Raw genomic sequence first — 20,844 nt, 5'->3', positions numbered from 1 at the left:
CAGCCTCCATCTGGGGAGACACCACTCGCCTTGTTTACAGCTTTGCACAATTTCTTAAATTGAGTTTCGTGATCCATGTTGACATCTTCCCCCCAGCCCCCTTCCACTCCCAGAAACAATATAAAATGATGTCAGCAGATGATATTAGGGAGTCTAGCCCAAATTTCATACATAGTGCTCCTTCCTCCCAAAAAAATGTGCTTCTCTCTGGCTAGGTAGTTGTGGGAGTGGCTTTACATTTCTCAAAAGCTCCTTTATTATATTAATTTTCCTTCCCTTCCCACTTCGGATCCTCCTAATTTACAAAATTGATTTTTTCCCAGTACAGATAGTCCTTGACTTACCGCAGTTCTTTTAGTGACCGTTCAAAGTTACAACAGCACTGAAAAAAGTGACTTATGGCATTTTTCACACTTATAACCATTATAACATCCCCATGGTCACCTGATCAATATTTGGATATTGGGCAACTGACTCATGTTTATGACAGTTGCAGTGTCACGTGATCACTTTTTGCAACCTTCTGATAAACAAAGTCAATGGGGAAGCCAGATTCACTTAACAACTGTGATACTAACTTAACAACTGCAGGGGAGTTCACTTAACAACTGTGGCAAATGGGACAAAACTCACTTAACAAACGTTTCACTTAAGAACAAAAATGTTGGACTTATTTGTGCTTGTAAGACGAGGGCTGCCTGTGTTGCATTTTTTCTTTTAATTTTTTTTCCCAGTTGCTTAAGAATGATTTCCGTATTTTTATTTTTTAAATGTAGTTTAACTACTTTAAATGTGGTTAGAAACAACCCATATGCTGTTTTATCACAAATTATTTGGGTTTGTTCTAATTTCTGTAGCCTCATGAGATTAGTGATCTACATGGTGTTTTGTTTCAGAAGACTCCTAATTAAGAGATTCTCATTTTAGGTATTTTTATTATCCTGGCTAGTGAATTGGATCTTTGAGACTGCAAACATGTTATTAGTGTTCTCCAAACTGTTTTCCTCTGGATAGATTGACTGACTGCCACCATAATCCCCAGCCAACATCTGAATCATAAAGGATGTAATCCAAAATTTATAAACAGTCGCAGAAAAAGCAAAGCTCCATATATGACCTTTTAAATAATTGAATTCAGATATGAGTAGAATTACAGTTTAAATCTTGCTGAATTTTAATTGTAATTTAAATAACTTGCCTGCAAGAAATTTTAACTGAATGTTGTTGAAACTGGTTCCACGTTTATAAAGCATATGTTTGTAGAATCGTTCTACTAAATTCTGAAAATAATTTATGATTGTAAAATCATTTTTTTTGTATGTTTTCTTCTATCCTTGGCAGACTGGTACAGAGGCTACAGCCTTCGAAATAAATCCAAAAAGGTACAGTGGCTCCAAATATTTTTTTTCCCTTGTGTCTCTACTCTATGCATTAATTCCTCTGAATCTTTGCTCTTAAAATTTATTTGGCATTCCTGACGCAACTTCGTCTTCCTTCAGTCTTTTGATACATCTCCTTTCTCTCAAGCTTTTCCTAAACTTTGGTAGCATTTTAAAAAGAATATTTCTGGGTGTCGTGCATTTTACATTTTTGTGATTTTGCTGCCTACCTAATAGCTTTTCAATCATTACTGAAAACTTCTCAGCACTTAGCCATACAATAATTCAATAGTAATTAAGCAGAAGGGAAAGAAAACAAATCGCGGTGCTTCTGGCCTTTATGATTTAAAAAGCTGGTTGTCTGAGGTCCTGAGGACATTCTTTGGTGAAACCAGCAAGAAGAGCACCAAGGAGGCATGCTTATGGTTAATACAAAATGTTGTCTTGTTCCTCAGATGCTTTGAAGATTGGTAGGAACTGACAGATTATGAAAAATAAGGATGTAATGAAACTATCCTGCAAATTAAGTTAAGAGTTAAGCGTTAAATCTTGTTAAGGTTGTGACAGTCTAACAGCAAGCTGTTTTACCAGGAACGCACACTCCAAAACAGGTGTGCAAACAGCAAAAGCCTGGATTAGAAATAGAACCAGTTTGTGGATAATTGGATTATAATGACTGTTTACAGCGTTCAATCTATGGGTCACATGCAGCCAAATTTTGAGGTCAGTTAATTACTATGGAAGATGTGGGTGTGTTTAAGTAAGTCACTGTAACCAATTTAAAAACTTATGATGCAAAATGAGTTCATATTTGTGTAGCCCTGATTATGACAAATTCAATTTTGCATGATGCAAAATTTATTTCAATTTCTCCTGTCTTCTTAAGGCAAAGAGTGAAACATTCTACCAATGAGGTACTCCATATAGAAGGCAGAAAGGGAGCAAGGCTTAGTAAGACAAAATAATGGAAGGCAAGAATTAAGAAAATATATCTAGCTAAATCTAGTTTTTTGTCAACACTACTTGCTAAACTTCTCTAGCTCTCACTCGGTTTTCATAGCATCTTTGCTTCTATATTGTTTTTATATTGCTCGCCGTTTCCACCTTTAAGCTTCTCACTTGGAAGATCTCATCAGCTTCAGACAGTCCTCACTTTTTCAGGGTTCTTGATCCTTCCTTTCCTCTTGACCCATTCTCCTAGCTTTGGTAGGGTGCAGTATGTATTGAGGGCTGTCAAAATTCCAAAAATGCCCCCTGCCCCCAAAGACTGCCTATCTATTTTAATGTCAATGCAACAATTTTCAAGACTGATCCTACTAAAGTATGGGATGGCCTACAAGGGTATGGATGAAAGGGAGGATTCTGGACCACAGATTACCCACTCTGGACTTTTGTTCAGTTAATAGGAGTTCTGGGTTCAATGACTATTTCACTCAAATTTTGACAAGTTTCTGAAAGATCCATAGGGCTTCCCTTCCCTGTCCCCATCCCCATCCCATCCACAATTACTTGAATTGTGATTATTGTTTTCTGGATTCAATTCAATATTTAGGGCACAGTACCAAGTGAATACAATTCACTTTGGGTGGTGTGATAGAGAGAAACGGTTTTCTGTTTTCCAAATTCCTTCTCTATAAATTATATCCAGATCCTGTACAAATTGGAAAAGTGCCTTTAGATTTCCCTGGCAAGCTATCAAGCCAGAATCTAACTAAAGTAGCTACTTTGCACTCTTGGATATCCTCCAAGTGGGATAATCAAAGCTTTAAACTGCTTTGGAGCCATTTCCATATTGATGCTTGGTGTGAAATGCATCAAAGTGTCAGTAAGTCTCTCTTGATCTGTAGAAATTGTTCACCACAGCAAAAGTAAACTTTGCAAGTGATTGGGTATCTCATTCTCAATGTTTCCCCCAGAACTTTAATTCACAGTTCATTTCTCTTCCTGGAAGACTTTCTTTCTGAGGGAGGAATGGATGAAACGCCATCAATCTTTGAGTTGTTGATGTGCATTTTCTTCCGCAGGCAAAAATGATACTTAGTTGGGATATCAAAATGAGGGACCCCTAGAGCCTCTTTTTAAACACGGTCAGTCAATCTTTTTCTGATGGTGGCTAAAAAGAGACTAAAGAAGCATTATGAAGAGGTGAATCTGAAATGTACAGTTTTGGGGAAGGAAGTCGAATTTTCAAAACTGACATTAGTAAAAGAAATATACAAGCTGATCAGCTTTGTGTGTTATTTATTCCCCTAAATGTGAAAAGTTGTCCTGTTTGGGTTCTGGATTTCTGTAGCTTGCTTTTGGGAAGGAGTATAACCTCAATTTGTATCACTGGATTTATCCAGGACAAAGGATATACCAATGGGAGTCACTGAGAATGACTGGGGCAGCCACATAACTCTTCTTAAATAAATGCTGTATATTAATACAAAGGAATAGTTGTTTGCCTACTGGTGGCATTAGCTTTAGAGCTTAAAAAATATAATACATTTCAATCTATATTTGGACATCAAATTGAAGCATGAAAATTGATCTTTTAATTCAGTAGAAGTTTGTTGATTTGGATAGGTGATGCAATCAACAAGGAAGGTGACTGTCTCTGTGATTAGACTGTCTAGAAAACCAGTGAAAAATTGGAGGCAGAGTTAATTAAAAGAAGCGATGGGGAAGCTGCATGATTTAGCTGTTTATTAAAGTTTTGCTGCTTATGAATATACTTCCTCTAGGACTTACGTATCATGTGCATAAAATTAAAGACCAGCAGTGGGAACTGGAATTCTCTAATGTTTTCAGAGGAAATGGTTTCTTATCTTCCCCTCTTCCTCTTTTTCAAATTACCATATTTATTAGCATGATCCTTACATTAGAGAGATTCTTCTTCTTAGATTAAAACTGCTGGCACAGCTTCCTTGTGCATAATTCTAAAAGCTACCAGTGCTAATCAATTAAGATTGCATTGAAAGAAGTTCTTTATGGAAATATTCCCCCTTCTCTGCCAGAATATAAACGAACGTAAAACCATCCCACAATGTTTTTTGTTGTTGTTTTTAGTCGTTCAGTGATGCTACATGCTAGCTTTCCTACTAAAAATGTTCAAGATGATTAGGATATCAATAGAAGGCAATTATCTCTTGTAGCTCTCATGCTTTGGATCCTAAATGTAAGGTAGATAGCATCCTATAGGTATTCCAAGAGGCAGTTCTAGTGTTAGGACCAACAAGGCAGGGAAAAAGCAAAGATTTGGAAGGATATGAAAAGAAGGAAGTGGACCACTTTGTCTCTGATAGTTCAGAGAACTTCACATGATCAATATTATAGTACCAACAGAAGAGAATATTTTTAACTCAGGGTTGAACTGTGAGGTCTTTGGGGTTCTCTGTGCTTGGTGGTTTTCTTGTGCTTATGACTTATCACTTTTCTTCCTTGTTGTAATAGAGGAAGAAATTGATCATCAAGATCATCCTAAAATCAACCATCTTTGACATAGGAAATGGTAATGATTTTGCAATCCATGATGGTAAATAGAGCTGTTGGGCTAGAGTTCCTGCAGTGATTGAAGCTTGAACCCCAGACTCTTGCATTCATAACTCTCTACCCATTTGATAAAGTCATTGTTTGTTTTGTTTTTTTGTTTAGGGTATCTTCCCATCAACCTACATTCATCTCAAGGAAGCGACGGTGCAAGATGGTGGGTGAGTAGCCAAGATCATTTTTTAATTTTCAACAAATTCTGGAGTTCCGGATTTTTTGGAGTTGCAAAGATTCCATTCTGTGAATCAAGTTCTGCAAACAGTTGTCTACATTGTTTCTTGCGGTATTCACAAGTTTTGTTTATACAGAGTATTTGAGAACTGATATGAAATAGTGCCCAGGAGGTAGAGAGGTAAGTCTGAAGAAGGCTTCCTTTCGATAGCCCCAGACCACATCCAGAATGAGCCATGTTAAACTATGGGAACTTTTTAAAGCAATAATTGATGAATATCAATAAATAAGACATATCTAATACAGTATATGGATGGATGGATGGATGGATAGATAAATAGAAATATAGATAGATATAGATATAGATGTAAATCTAATAAGTCATAAATAGTTCGTTGGGTAGACCTTAAATGACCAACAAGAATTTCAATCACTTTTCCATAGACAAAATGAGACAGTAATTCCTAGTGAACTTCCATTGGTCCAAGAACTCACCTCTACTTTGCGAGAATGGGTAGTCATCTGGCATAGGCTTTATGTGGTAAGTATGAATTCTCTCTATTGGGCCACCATAAGCTCTCTCCCAAAGCAAATAACAGGTTCAGGTGGTTAAGCTTTATCATGTTCCCCCCCTCGTCCTTATAAGAATAGGAACAATTCTGGAAACCATAAAGAAACCTATTGGAGGTGGTTACACTTTGATTTATGTCCTGCCTTTCCTTCAGAAACTGGCATACATAGTTTTACATCCATGTTTTCCCTTTAACAGCCCTGCAAGGTGAACAAGGCTGGCTGGAAATATACTTGGTTTGCTTATATCTTCCTGCCTTTTCAATTTCTCTTCGATATTCCACTGTGGTGGAAGTATACTTGCTATACTTCCATCAAAGTGGAATGTTCAAGATAAATTGAAAAGGTAAGAAGATATAACCAAATACAACCTATTCAATGATCTAATATATAGGTGATTCATTTGGATTTAATCTAACCCTTTGAGAAATAAAAAAGTAGAAGACTATGAATTTCCTGTGGGGTCCTTTATGCTCTTTGAGCTTGGTTGTTTTCTTGCAGATGTTTCATTACCCAACTAGGTAGCATCATCAGTGTCAGAAGATGGGTAATTCTCCACTCATATACAAATGGCTTGTTCTATCAGCATTGGTGGGAGTGTTCTTGGTGATTTCTTGATTAGTTTGTTGTTTACAGTTTGATTGTTGATTGTCTGAGATGATAGTTCCTTCATTGGAGTACTGTTTGATTGTTGGTCTCGTATTAATCTTGGTGTTAAACTGCTTATCTGGGTGTTGATTGCTGGTGTCTGCAAAAAAAAACAAAAACTGAACTCAGAGAGCGCCAACAACCCCATAGTTCCACCCTGAGCTACATATATTCTCTTCTGTTGGTATGAGTTTCCTTTTAGTACAGAATGGCTTTGTTGTGTTGTTTAATTTTCTGTTTCTCATTTCTCATCTGCTCTAGGAGAACAAAAGCTCCCTCTTTCGCCATGTACAGCAGATGACCTATAGTCTGATTGAATGGCGATCCCAGATCCTATCAGGCACTCTTCCCAAGGATGAGTTGGCTGAACTCAAGAAGAAAGTCACAGCCAAAATCGATTATGGCAACAGGTAACATAGGCTGTCTTTTTCAGGCTTCAGTCACATCCTCAGAATGAACAATCAAATAGGTTTGGAGCCTTCTTGGAACTGCTGCAAGGGCTGTGTTGTAAACAGGAGAGAGGTGGTGTTGTATCCCTCCCCCTCTGTTGACAGAGGGCTGTTCAATTTTAACATAGATGGCCTCTTTGACCCCTCTTTCAAACCAGTGGTCCTAACCAGTGGTCCTCTCTGTCCAGAATGTGGACTTTGTGCTGTCTTCAATAGAGTAGCCTTTATCTTTGTCTTTCAAATGCAGATAGACTGCTGAATTTTGTTCTGATGGGTTTGTTCTCCTATGTTGTTCTTCTATGTCTCCTCTTTGCTCTTGATTACCTCCTTGCTTTTCTGGATTATTGCAAGGATTTTGGGACTGGATCTAGTGGTGCGAGATGATAATGGGAACATATTGGATCCAGATGTTACCAGCATGATTTCACTCTTTAAAGCACATGAGACAGCATCCAAAAGAATTGACGACAGGATCCAAGAAGAAAAGGTATGGTTTTTAGCATATTGTTTCCTGAACAGGAAGCTGGCTAGAAATAACTTTACACAATAATGGAACCGAAAAAACATTCACAGTGGTATAAAATGATGTGGCTGTTGTGTGGTGAGGCTATGCATCAACAAATAGAACTTGTACTTCCTTCTCAACATTTCAATATCAGTGCAATCAATAATTGCTGTGCTTTTTTTTTGGAGATGGCGAGCAGCTTTTCTGTTTGCCTAGGATTAACCTGGAAATTTTACAACAACTTTCTTTTTAAGGGGGAAGAACTAAAATCACCTTCTGAGCCTAAATGAACATTTCACCAGTGGCAGCCCTTTGAAGGAGTTCCTTAGGTGAAACAGAAAGAGATCCATTGCTTTATCTGGAGTGGAGTTTAAAGGCTAACTCTTATATAGTGGAGAATTACATGCTGAATATGCATTCATCAATGGTAGAGAAAAGATTAACTTCCTCAGATTTTTCCCTGTTGTACAACCATCTTCCTGAGTCCTGTTGAACCCTGATTGCTGGTTTATTTCAGTCTTTAACATGTTCTGTAGACTTGATTTGAAGCCCAGCAGATTTAATTCATCGAACAGCCAAAGGGAAATTCTGATATTTGATTCATAAGCATGTTGCAAGCATGAACAAGATAGAGCTGTGCTTAACGCATGTTAATAGAATAATCATGCTTTTTAAAGCATTGCTAATAACCCATGGAAGAAAGTTTAATCACTGTGCTGTGACGAGATAAAAACATTGTTTCTGGGAGTTTTGTTTGATTAACCTCTTGATTTAAATTTACAGGTAGAACAATATTTTGGAAGGGGAAAGTGTATACTTAGAAACACAGAAATGTGTTCCTTCCTTCCTTCCTTCCTTCCTTCCTTCCTTCCTTCCTTCCTTCCTTCCTTCCTTCCTTCCTTTTTTATTTTTTTTATTTTTGTCCGATGATTGACATGTGTTTATCTCAAACATGTTTAAACACAGTTACTGATGTTTGACCCATTACACCCACTGGGAGTTGGTTCCAAGCTTCCACTACTGCTTTCTAACCCTACTTTTGAACATCCCATTGACATTATGGTTGATATGATTTTGGTGCCTGCTATCATCTTAAAACTGAGAAAAGAGAGTCTATCTTTATAAGATGATGCTTGCTAGCTCCAGCTTTTATAAATAGAATTTGAATTGTAAGCCACCCAGAGTCATTGGGTTGAGTTGGGTGGTTATAGAAATTGATTGATTGAATGAATGAATAAATGAATGAATGAAATAAAATGCATTGACTACTGAATGTATGAGTGTGTATTCAGATAATTGGATGCTTCTTTTAGTTGATCACATAATTCATTTAATCACAGCCTTGATTCTACATACATGTTGCCATGGTGTGTGAGCATGCCACACTTTCAGTTTTAAGGAAACTAAACATTGGCAGGAAAAACAGACAGTTTTATTGGATAATTCAGCACATTCTGACTTTAATCTCTTCTTCCCCAAACAAGTCTCTTCAACAGAACGTAGATCTACGAGGACAGTCTATCTTTAATACAACTCACACTTACAGCCTGTACATCAATTTCAAGAATTTTGTCTGCAATATTGGCGAGGATGCAGAGCTGCTTATGAGCCTTTATGATCCAGACCAATCCAAATTTATTAGGTATGTTGTTAGTGGAATATTATTTCTAAAACATCTCTTAAGAGTATGTTAGTTGTATGTTGCAGTATGTTAGCTGCAATCAGCAAGATCTATTAAGACTTTATTGCTTGACGATACAGGTAATCCTCAACTTACAACTACAATTGAGCCCAACGTTTCTCTTGCTAAGCAAGACAGTTGTTAAATGAGTTTTTTCCTCATTGTACAATCTTTCTTGTCACGGTTGTTAAATGAATCACTGCAGTTGTTGGGTGAGTAACAAGTTTGTTAAATGAATCTGGCTTCCCCATGGACTTTCTTGTCAGAAGATCACAAAAGGGGATCACATGACCCTGGGACATTGCAGCCGTCATAAATATGAGTCAGTTGCCAAGCATCTGAATTTTGATCGTAAGTACAAAAAATGATCACGTCCATTTTTCCAGTGCCGTTGTAACTTTCAACGGTCACTAAATGAACTACTGTAAATCAAGGACTGCCTGTATCTCATGCAGGCCTGTTATGAAGGTGAAAGGCTGACTTTTTAGTTTTAAGAAAACAAACTGTCCTTTTTCTTTAAAAAAAACCCTGTGGCTTAGTCACTGCAATTGAATAAAATTATTCAATTTTATTTTTTTGCAAACAATATACAAGTGCTTTAGAACTATCTCTTCTATCAGTTTTCCCTTTGCTGATCTTTGTGAGCAAAAAAAAAAAAGTCTCAAACACTGTAATTTCCGTTTAGGGTAATTCTTCATGCTTTTATTCTCTCTCTCTCTCTCTCTCTCTCTCTCTCTTTTCTTTTGGACACTGGCTCATAATATTTTGCAATTTAAAATCAGAAGGACTTCCTTGTTTTATTTCTATAAATGCCAAAGCACCTGAAAGTCTGTTTCCTTTTGACATTTAGCTTGGACATAAAATTGCCTTGGCATTGTTTTAATGCTGGGCAAAGTGATTTGCATGTCCTGAATAGCATACCTATTGTCCATTATTATGGTTCATCACTCAGTCAGCCAGATGTTCAGATTGGATTTGGCATTTTTGTCCACCTATTGTTACGGTTCATCACACAGTCAGCCAGATGTTCAGACTGGATTTGCCAGTTTAGTCCACATATTGAGTCTTTACCAAGAACCTGGGACAGGCAGATGCAGATGTTTGATGGACCAGTGGTGATTTTGTCAATGCCAATGGTGCTCCAGTTCTTTTTGGATTGCACCAAAAGTGCCCATTACTATTTGCAATATTAAAAGTACTACCTTTGCTTTCTTTTGCCACCATTGTTCTATTTCTATCTGCAGGTCTTTTATTATTGTATTATTATTATTATTATTATTATTATTATTATTATTATTATTATTATTATTATTATTTTAGTGAAAACTACCTGGTTCGTTGGGGAAGTAATGGAATGCCGAAGGAAATTGAAAAGCTTAACAACCTTCAAGCTGTCTTTACGGTAAATCTTCTCTTTGCCTTCTGGGTTCTACCTACTGGCAGATCACTTCATTTTTATAACTCTGTTCCTTTGATACTTTTGTTGTGATAGCGTCATTGGGCAAGGAGCCAAGCTGCGAATGGGAAGGGTCAACATAATCTATTTCATTGTCTAACAAGCACAATGGTTTGGAAAGATGTCTCGGATTTATCTCTGTAACAAAGCCAACTAACTTTATTAAAAGGTCATTTTGACATCCATCCTATACCTGGCTGCTTTGATTATCAGCCACACCTTGGATAAGAGCTTTTCCCAACCAAACATGATCTCTGACTTTAGTGTGTTCCTTACTGTGTATCTCAGGGTTTTCCAAAATGGCTAATACCGAATCCCCAAAAAAGTCAATTGGATTATACCACTGTTGTTATTCAGAGTACTTCCAGTTAAAGTAGCATTTATTAAATATGTTTTCATGTAATAAATCTTTGGGAGTTGATGAACAATCAGAATATTCATGAAGGGGCTGATGAGCGGACGAGTTTTGGTACCCCTGGCATATGTGCTGGGATATTTGGTCTGTTTTGTCCGCTAGTCTTTGAGTTTTCTGGAGAAAAGCTTACCGAAGACCTTGAAGCCCTGCCCTCAGTGGTAGCCAATAATGCTTAAAATAAGGTTTGGAAAATTTAGTCACTTTAAAAGCTGGTATGTACAGGAATGTAACCATTAGGCAAGGTTCTGCATTCTAGAATTAGTTTTATTGACCACACCAACAGTGGTGGCTATTGAGCATTCTTCACATCTTGTCCAAATAATGCAATCTTCTCTAGAGCAAAAAAAGAGATTACAGGTAGTCCTTGACTTACAACAGTCCATTTAATGAGCGTTCGAAGTTTCAGCAGCACTGAAAAGCAGTGACTTATGATCATTTTTCACTCTTGCGACTGTTGTAGCCTTCCCACGGTCACGCGATCAAAATGCAGACACTTGGCAACTGACTCACATTTATGATGGGTTGCAGGGTCATGTGATTCCCGTTTGCGACCTTCTGACATGCAACATCCATGGGGAAACCAAGATCACATAACTGCCAGATTACAAACTTAAGAACTGTAGTGATTAGCTTAACAACCATGGTCAGAAAAGTCATAAAATGGGGCAAAACTCACTTCACAAATGCTTCTCTCTGAGCAGCAGAAATTTTGGGCTCAGTTGTGGTCGTAAGTCGAGAGCTACCTCTACCAATTTAGCCCAATTTATTTGGGCCATCTTGGCAACAAAGACTACACACACACACACACACACACACACACACACACACACACACACACACAGTCACCTCACCCCAACTTCTTTCCATCCGTGGAGCCACGGGGGAATTGATATTGCTTCACAATTGCTGAAATGATGTCCGTTCATGTTTGCAATTTCACTTTGGCAGAAAGTCCAAGAGACAGAGATATTTCCGCTGCAGCAAGCAAGAGGAGTGAATTTACCTAATCCAGCCAATAGAGATGGCAAACATGAAGTAAAAGCTGGTTCTGCTGATTCATTTCCCCTTGGCACAAAAATAACTCCTTGCATAAATTTTGATTATTTGAAAACTCCTAATAAAAATTGGCATGAGAGCCCATTTGGCATGATGGTTAAGGCAGCAGTCTAAAAAGCGGGACACCGGGAGTGCTAGCTGGGTAACAAACCTACTTGGGTGACCTTGTCCCGGTCCCTCTCTCCCAGCCCTAGGAAGGAGGCAAACCACTTCTGAAATCATGCCCCAAAATTTGCAGAGACTTGTCCAGGCAGTCACAAAGCTGACTTGAAGGCCAAAAAAAAAAAAAAAAAAGGTACATATCTTCATGCGGTTTGGACTATACAATATACATACATAGAGAGACAGACAGAGAGACAGACAGACAGATAGATGATAGATAGATAGATAGATAGATAGATAGATAGATAGATAGATAGATAGATAATAGAAAGATAATAGAAAGATATGATGAAGACCACACCTGGAATACTGCAGCCAGTTTTGGTCACCATATCACAAAAAAGATGTTGAGAGTTTAGAAAAAAAATCAGAGAAGAGCAACTAAGAGGAACAAAGCCCTGGAGGTTAAAACATACGAAGAATGGCTGCGGGACTTGGGTTTGGCTAATCTAAAGAAAAGAAGAAATAGGGGAGACATGATAGCAGTGTTTCAGTATCTGAGGGGCTGCCACAGGGCAGAGGGGGTCAGGTTGTTCACCAGAGCACCAGATGGAAGGATGAGAAACAATGGTTGGAAACTGATCAAGGAGAGAAGCAACCTGGAATTAAGGAGACACTTCCTGACAGTGAGGACAATCAACCAGTGGAACAGCTTACCCCCAGAAAACGTGGGCGCCCCATAACTGGAGATCTTTAAGAAAAGACTGGACAATCACCTGTCTGAAATGGTGTAGGTTCTCCTGTTTAAGTGGGGGGCTGGACTAGAAGACCTCCAAGGTCCCTTCCAGCTCTATTCTATATATGATAGAGAGATTAGATAGAGAGAGAGAGAGAGAGAGAGAGAGAGAGAGAGAGATAATACTCTCTCGTGTGTGTGTGTGTGTGTGTGTGTGTGTGTGTGTAGGTTATTCGGGTTTTCTCCCACGTAAAATTGGAAGTGTCTTGGTGACATTTCAACGAAGTCTCATTAGTCATCTTCAGGCTGGTGCTTTTGGCTTCGTGCTTCTAGGAGCAATGTGTGATTGTAGCTATTTCCTCCTTTTAACTGCCAGTGGGGGTATGAACTGATTGGATGAGAGCTTGGCTGTGTTCTGAAGACCTACACACAAACACCCGCGAAAACCTCAGGAAACAAATATCTATATCTATATCTATCTATCTATCTATCTATCTATCTATCTATCTATCTATCTATCTATCTATCTATCTATATTTATTGTGGGGAAAAGAAGAGGAGGAACAAGTGTTGGGTATGTTCGCTGCCTTGAGTTATTTATAACAATAATAAAGGATATAAATAAATAAGTGATATTCTTTTCCACTTGTTCACAGTCCAATTCAATATGCCCCAAGTAGTTTTATGCATCAGTGATTGTTTCTGTTGCCCTACCAGGATCTCAGCAGTTCTGACTTGATCCGGCCTCGAGTCAGCCTGGTGTGTCAAATAGTCCGAGTTGGCCACATGGAGTTGAAAGAAGGCAAGAAGCATACTTGTGGCCTCCGGAGACCTTTTGGAGTAGCAGGTACAAAGGCTGGTTGTTGGCTTCTTCCTTTCAAGAAATGCGTGTACTGAAAAATAGCAATGGGAAGTCCTGGGTTCAGTTCTTTATCTGGCCATTGGCATGCTGAGGTTCAAGGTGATAAGAAGATGAAGGCCCTTTCTCTACTGCAGAGTTGAAGTGGTCTTCACCATCCTTGATCCATCAGGAAACGACAGTGACATGAAACTGGCTGTGCCTGTCTTGCTTTTGATTCACCTGTTGCCCATCGTTGCTCATCTGAATTTCCCTCAAGGAAGGGAAGACAAAGATAGTTTGGGGGCACCTTGAGGTGGCTTTTAGATGATGCCAGAAGTGGGGGGGAAATACTACTTTGGCCCTGGTGTGTATAAGGAAAATTTAAAGTTGTCTTCCTCGTGATCTGTGGGTGAGATCATGAGGACATGGCCAGGGTTTAAAAAATGTGGTCAGGTTAAGTAAGCAAGTTACTGCTGTCCTAATAGCTGTTATTTCCTATGTCCTCTAAAACAGGGCTCTCCAATCTTGGCAATTTTTAAGACTTATGGACTTCAACTCCCAGAATTCCCCAGCCAGCATGTGCTGGCTGGGAAATTCTGGGAACTAAAGTCCACAAGTCTCAAAATTGCCAAGGCTGAAGACCCCTGTCCTGAAAGTATTTTCTGGACCAAAAAAGAGATATAGTGTAAGCAGCAACCTATTTTGTAAAGCCATTCTAAATATAAATGTGGTAGTATGCCTGTAATAAATTAAAAGATATTAAGTCATTGTTCCATAATACTTTGTTCTAAATCTTTCATGCCAAGAGAAGACCTTGAATTGAAGGTCTTCAGATCATCTGAATCTATCTTTTTTGTAACTGACCAAGAGAACAGATCAATTTTTGTGGAGGTTGTCTTTTGGTTTGATTTTTCTGTTCTCCATGTAAAGTTGCTACTGTGAGATTGGTGGCCAGATTAATCATGTAAATAAAAAAGGAAGGAACCAACCAATCAACCAGTAGGGCATGCTCAATACTTTGTGTAAATTATTTCCAAAGCACTTCATAGGTAGTTATATCTGTTTGCATGATAGACAGATGTTCAACCAACCAATGTTTCCTGAGTTTGGTTTAAGTCTTGGTTTCAACTAGCTTTTGTGATCTTACACACCTTAGAGCTTGAGAATTCCTAGCCAACATGGCCTTTGGTAATGTTGATGGGATTTCTGGAAATTGATAAACCAGTACATCTGGAAGGCTTGAGTTTTCACAGGTTTGAAATTTGTACAAAAAGTTCCCAACCTATGAAGACATTTTTGCTGTAATCAGTAAAAGCCTATTTTTTTCCCTTAGTGATGGACATTACAGATATCATCCACGGGAAGATGGATGATGAAGAGAAGCAGCATTTTGTTCCCTTTCAGCAGTAAGTAGTTAAAGTTCTTAAAAAAAAAAAAAAGAATGCACAATTTTGGAGGAGCTCGTGGTCAGGTATATATGCTTTCCAGAAAGTGGACGCGTCCAAGACAAAGCAGTGGGATAAGCTAAGACAACGTCTGTAAATTAAATTGAAGAAGTGAACGTGATTTATCAGAAGTGATTTCAGTGAGCTTCTGCCAAGGGTCTATACAGAGTCACTTCCTTAATTGATTGGAATTACATTTGATCAGAATTCTCAGCATGGAAAGAGCTGTACTTTAGTATTCAGACCAGCATGCATACAACTCATGTTTAGACCTTCCCTGCATGGGATAGGACTAAAATAAAGAGAGATAAAACAATGCAGGGGTTGCATGTGCAGAGACACAGGAAGTGACACACAAGTAGTTACAGCTCTGTCCCTACCCCCAATATGGTTTTCACCCTCATCCATTCATATGAATGAACAAATTATGTTTGTTATAAGACCAGAAAGTTTTGCCAATCAGCTTGAAGTCAACAGAGATCTACTTCATTCGGTCCCTGAAGCATTTGAATTATGTATGTACAGGTGTGTGTGTATGGATGGATGGATGGATGGATGGATGGATGGTGTGCCATCAATTCATTGTTTTACTCTAAGTGACCACATTGATCAGGTCAGACAGGAAGATCTGTTCTGAACCTGGTCTTTCAGATCTTCCTCCTGCAAGAAGAATCTTCTTATTTTTTTATTCATAATCTAATAATGTTGACAACCTGGAAATGTACCTCTTCTTTTTCTCCTTTCCTCTTTCCTCTTCAGGATTGCCATGGAAACATACATCAGGCAACGGCAGTTAATCATGGCACCTTTAATAACCTCTCACGTGATTGGAGAGAATGAGCCTCTCACATCAGTCTTCAACAAAGTTATTGCAGCCAAGGAAGTGAATCATAAAGGGCAAGGTACACACTGGAAAGATAGCTCCTGGAAGCATTGGGAAGAGGGGAGGGAGGGAGGGAGGGAGGGAGGGAGGGAGGGAGGGGCAGAAGGAAAGGAGAGACATTCCTTTGAGGTGAAAACTCATTCATGGTTTTGGATGGTTCACTGGTCAAGGACATTGACATGGGCTCCTTCCTGCAAGGCTGCTCAGAAAATCTTTCATCTATTTGATTCATTTTTCCTGATAAATGGGGAGAGCCAGACAAAGTTAGCTGGTACACTGATGATGTGTAGGTAACAAACTATAATACAGTTATGTTAGTGGGAAATTGCAAGAGGAGTTGGAAGTATGGCATGAAAGAAACAATGCTCTCAAAGGAATAAAAACGGGAAAAGAGATCCCTACATCAATCTGGCTTGGTATAAGCAAGGACAAAAAAAATGCTACTAAATCCCCAGGAGTCAAAATAAAACATGGAAGAACATGCCTGGTTAGGTATGTTACCATCCTGTAAAGTTCAACATTTACCAACTCATACTGTTTCTCATACTGGCTCACTTCTGTGCATAGATTATGCTATTTGTGATACATAAATACTCATTTTCATCTTTGTACTGTACTTTGAAAATCCTAAGAACAATCATTAAGTACAGACCCCATTGGAACCGTTTTCAAACTACAGGACTGAATTTGTTGATGAGGTTAAAAAAAAAGGTCAAATCATGCCCTGTGAAAATTGCCACACTCCTCCTAAAACATTTGCAAATAGGTTGCACACATGTGCTGGGAACACCTTAAACTCCACACTATTTTTTATAGAAACAACCCCAGTGCTTATTATTCTCCCCAAAATGGAAATGGAAGAATAAAGCTCTAATAAACCAAAAAAAGACTTTCCTGTTTTAACCTGCCACTCACTTGGGAGATCACAATTCTCATTCCTTATCAATTCTGCACGGATTGCCACTTTTTTCCAATAGCACTAATGCTGCTTTTTGTTATATTCTTTGCTCTCCAACCCCTTTTAGGCCTCTGGGTGTCTCTGAAACTGCTGCCTGGTGATTTAGCTCAGGTTCAGAAGGATTTTTCTCATCTCATTGACAGATCAACAGCTGTTGCCCGCAAAATGGGATTCCCGGAGATTATATTGCCTGGTGAGTAATTCTGCATCAAGGAAGGAGAAGAATGACATTACATCTTATTTTTTTGGAGGGGGGGAGAGAGGAATAATTGAGTCCAGATATCCCTCAAATGGTGGGCAATTCCCAGAGAAAAGAGTAAGACTGTATTCTAATTGTGAGATCCTTGGTGCTGAGTTTGTTGGTTTTCTTGCCAATGTTTCATTACCAACTTTGGGTAACATCTGAAGTTCTAGAAGGCTTCAAGCACTTGTGAAGTTACCTAGTTTGGTAATGAAACATCTGCAAGAAAACCACAAGCTGAGAGAGTACTAAGAACCTCACAGTTCAACCCTGACCTACAAATATGATTTTCTATCTGTATTCTAATCTCCAGGTCGGACAAAATAATGTTCTTATAATTCTGTTTTAATTGCAGGTGAAGTTCGGAATGATATCTACATCACTCTGTTGAATGGAGAGTTTGACAAAGGGAAAAAGAAGACTCCTAAGAATGTTGAGGTTACTATGTCAGTTCATGATGAAGATGGAAACATTTTAGAGGTAGGAAGGGGTTTCCAGAATAGTAAGTTGGAGATAAACCAAAGAAATCCCTAGATGTTCTGTACCTCTACCCAAATGACTTTCCAGAAAGCCCTTCCCATCCTTGTGACCATCTACAAAATCCTTAAAATGTGGATTTTTCAGCAGGCCTGGGATGGTCTGGTAACAGAGACTCTATGCACTGGCTGAATCATGTATAATATTCTGATGCATTCCCTCTTGTGATCTTTGTTATTTCTATTTATCTGTGCCTTGTAGAATGTTTTCATTGTTGGTTTTATTGTATGCTGCCCAGAATCACTTTGTGTGAGACAGGTGGTCATATAAATTGGACAAACAAATGAACAAAAAGAAATATTGTGCAGGAACTACTGCAAGCAGATGCTTTGATCAACAGGTGGATCATCTAATAAAATACTTTCACTCACAGAATGCATGCTTTAACTCTTGTTTCACCCACCCCTGGATAATCTCTGGTGTATGGACTTGAGTTCATTACCTTAGCAGCTTGTGATTTTTTTTTCTTCCCCCTGTTTGTAGCTGCATTCAAAATAATAAGCACCAATAAAACAGGTGAAAATTAACATGCTGTCATTTCTGTATAACATATATTAGTTTTGATGGAAGACAACCTTCAGAGGTTGAATTTTGTGGGGTCCTTGGTGTTCTCTGAGCTTGGTGGTTTTCTTGCAGACATTTCATTACTGAACTAGATAACATCATCATACTTAGTTTAGTAATGAAATGTCTGCAAGAAAACCACCAAACCCAGAGAGCACCAAGAACCCTATACATTAGTTTGAAAGGACTTTGAAAATTTGTGGAATATTTTGGCCTTCTTTGGAAGTTATGTGAAAAGTAGTTTTATAACTGAATGTTTTTCTCTCCCGTTATTGATTAAGTCTCATGTTCTGTCATTTGTTCCTTTTGCTTTTTGTTTTGGATATACTCCAAAGAAAGCTATCCATCCAGGTGCTGGTTATGAAGGTATTTCAGAATACAAATCAGTTGTCTACTACCAAGTCAAGCAACCTTGCTGGTATGAAACTGTAAAGGTGAGATTATCTAATGGGAAATTGACTTGGTTAGAATACTGTACATGCTTATGTTGTTACCGAGGTGAGATATATATCTCACATACAGTTAGCAACTTCAGTTATCTTAACATGGATTCTTGTGCAGCTAAACAAACAAGATTTAGAGGTAAGAAGGGCTTGGGGGAGTCCAAATATTTGGAAAAATACAACAAAGTCTTTTAAAACAAATATAAAAGAGAGAGAAGCAGCTTGCAAGCATGTTCAGTAGCCATTGGAACATTAATTGATTAAAAAAAGTGACTTGGGTTTTTTTTTCTATTGTGGTAAAATTAATTCTCCCTGTTTATATCCCATAAGTTTTGTAATGGAAGAAAAAGTGTGTCCTGAATTCTGGTTGTTAAAAAGACTATGACTAAAAAAAAATGGTTGTGGTCAAGTCATTTCTTTGTTGTTAATTGCGAAGTCGTGTCCGACCCATCGTGATCCCATGGACAACGTTCCTCCAGGCCTTCCTGTCCTCTATCATCTTGTGGAGTCCATTTAAGCTCACGCCTCCTGCTTCAGTGACTCCATCCAACCACCTCATTCTCTGTCATCCCCTTCTTCTACTGCCCTCCATCTTTCCCAGCATTAGGCTCTTCTCCAGTGAGTCCTTCCTTCTCATTAGGTGGCCAAAGTACTTGAGTTTCAACTTCAGGATCTGGCCTTCTAGAGAGCAGTCAGGGTTGATCTTCTCTAGGACTGACCGGTTTGATCGTAGGAGTCTTCTCCAGCACCAGAGTTCAAAGGCCTCAATTCTTTTGCACCCAGCCTTTCTTATGGTCCAACTTTCACAGCCATACATTGCAACGGGAAAACCATGGCCTGGACTATATGCACTTTTGTTGGCAGGGTGACGTCTCTGCTTTTTAGTATGCTGTCTAGATTTGCCATAGCTTTCCAATTATTATTTATTTTCTTACAACATACAGGTCTCCATAGAAATAAAAGAAGTTGGTCGCTATCACTTAAGATTTACTTTCCGTCACCGTTCATCACAGGAATGTAAGCATGGAACTATGACAATTCCTTTTTGATTTAGTAGCACAAAAGGGTTTGGAGGGAAGGGAAAAGGGAAGAATAGATTATGGGTTTTGGATTATTTTTAACCTTCCCACCCTAAATTGTACTTTTCTGAACCATTTGTTTGCAAATGTTTATGGAAATTCTCAGTCATCCAGGTCATGGTTGCCTCAAAGGTGCTTTTCCGAAAGGCAACTAGATTTTCTTGGGGTTTTTTTTCCTTGAAAATGTTTTGCTTCTTATCCAAGAAACTTCTTTAATTCGGAGAACTGAAGAAGCTTCTTGGATGAGAAGCAAAACATTTTCAAGGGGAAAAAAAGGATGTCCAGTTGCCTTTTGGAAAAGCACCTTTGGGACATTCATTTACAAAGAAACTTTTTATTTAACTAATTTGGCTCCCTATGTGTGCACAACTCTGTTCAATCCTGAGACGATGTCAGCACTTCTTTTAAAAAAAGCAAATCAAATCTTCTTGTATCTCAACAATTTTGATTGAAAGAAGAAAATTGCAGTTTCCAAACACTTATGGTGTGAAATTGCGTTTGGCTGTTCTTTTGGAAATCGCTTAAATCAGCTAAGGGCTCCAAAGAGGCTGAGCCTATTTTTATCGAAACTGTCTTGGAATAGAAGCCTTTACAGCGTCAACCCTTCTATTTTTGACATTCAAATTGCAAACACCTTTCCTCAGTGCAACCAAAATAGTATTTATCCACAGAAGTATTTAGAGGCTCGCATAAGTAAACATTATATATATATATAAGCAATAATCCAGTGAGACGAGGATATCCACTAGCCACAATTGCTACTCTGAGCTCCTGCACAAAAGAAAAAAAAATCTAAATTAAATAAATAAAAGGTAAAGGAATCCCTGAGGATTTTACTCAGCTAGTCATTGCCGACTTTAACGGGGTGATGCTCATCTCCATTTCAGGGCCATTGAGATAGCGCTGGATGAAGACCTTTCTGCGGTCATTTTGCCAGCATAACATCAACAGAGCATGGTTACCTTCCCACCATAGTGATACCTAGCAGGATAATTCTACTGATGTTTGTTTCTCTGCAGCAAGAGATAAATCCGAACGGGCTTTTGGGATGGCCTTTCTGAAGCTGATGAATGTAGATGGTACCACTCTGCAGGATGGCAGGCATAATTTATTAGTCTACAAGGTATGGTTCTATTTGTTTATTTACTGGCTTA

General features: G+C 38.5%; 1 protein-coding gene across 3 annotated transcripts in view; it reads left to right on the top strand.

Annotated features, from left to right (window-relative positions):
• DOCK5 (dedicator of cytokinesis 5) overlaps positions 1 to 20,844 on the top strand; it is a 90,655-nt gene that overhangs the window by 24,386 nt on the left and 45,425 nt on the right. For all 3 annotated transcript variants that reach the window (XR_005557984.1, XM_039354176.1, XM_039354177.1), the window contains exons 3-17: positions 1,342 to 1,382; positions 5,016 to 5,071; positions 5,526 to 5,622; positions 6,561 to 6,709; positions 7,100 to 7,235; positions 8,738 to 8,895; positions 10,255 to 10,336; positions 13,417 to 13,546; positions 14,874 to 14,946; positions 15,745 to 15,887; positions 16,894 to 17,019; positions 17,423 to 17,547; positions 18,504 to 18,602; positions 19,556 to 19,628; positions 20,710 to 20,813. Coding sequence is in view for 2 of the 3 variants with exons in the window: in XM_039354176.1 (XP_039210110.1) it covers positions 1,342 to 1,382; positions 5,016 to 5,071; positions 5,526 to 5,622; positions 6,561 to 6,709; positions 7,100 to 7,235; positions 8,738 to 8,895; positions 10,255 to 10,336; positions 13,417 to 13,546; positions 14,874 to 14,946; positions 15,745 to 15,887; positions 16,894 to 17,019; positions 17,423 to 17,547; positions 18,504 to 18,602; positions 19,556 to 19,628; positions 20,710 to 20,813 (1,592 nt within the window). In the remaining variant the exon portion in view is untranslated. The remainder of the gene's footprint in view (positions 1 to 1,341; positions 1,383 to 5,015; positions 5,072 to 5,525; positions 5,623 to 6,560; positions 6,710 to 7,099; positions 7,236 to 8,737; positions 8,896 to 10,254; positions 10,337 to 13,416; positions 13,547 to 14,873; positions 14,947 to 15,744; positions 15,888 to 16,893; positions 17,020 to 17,422; positions 17,548 to 18,503; positions 18,603 to 19,555; positions 19,629 to 20,709; positions 20,814 to 20,844) is intronic.

This window comes from Crotalus tigris, unplaced genomic scaffold (genome assembly GCF_016545835.1).
Source record: "Crotalus tigris isolate CLP2741 ecotype Arizona unplaced genomic scaffold, ASM1654583v1 scf7180000018549.3470463, whole genome shotgun sequence".
NCBI lineage: Eukaryota > Metazoa > Chordata > Lepidosauria > Squamata > Viperidae > Crotalus > Crotalus tigris.
This window is presented reverse-complemented; position numbering and strand designations above follow the sequence as displayed.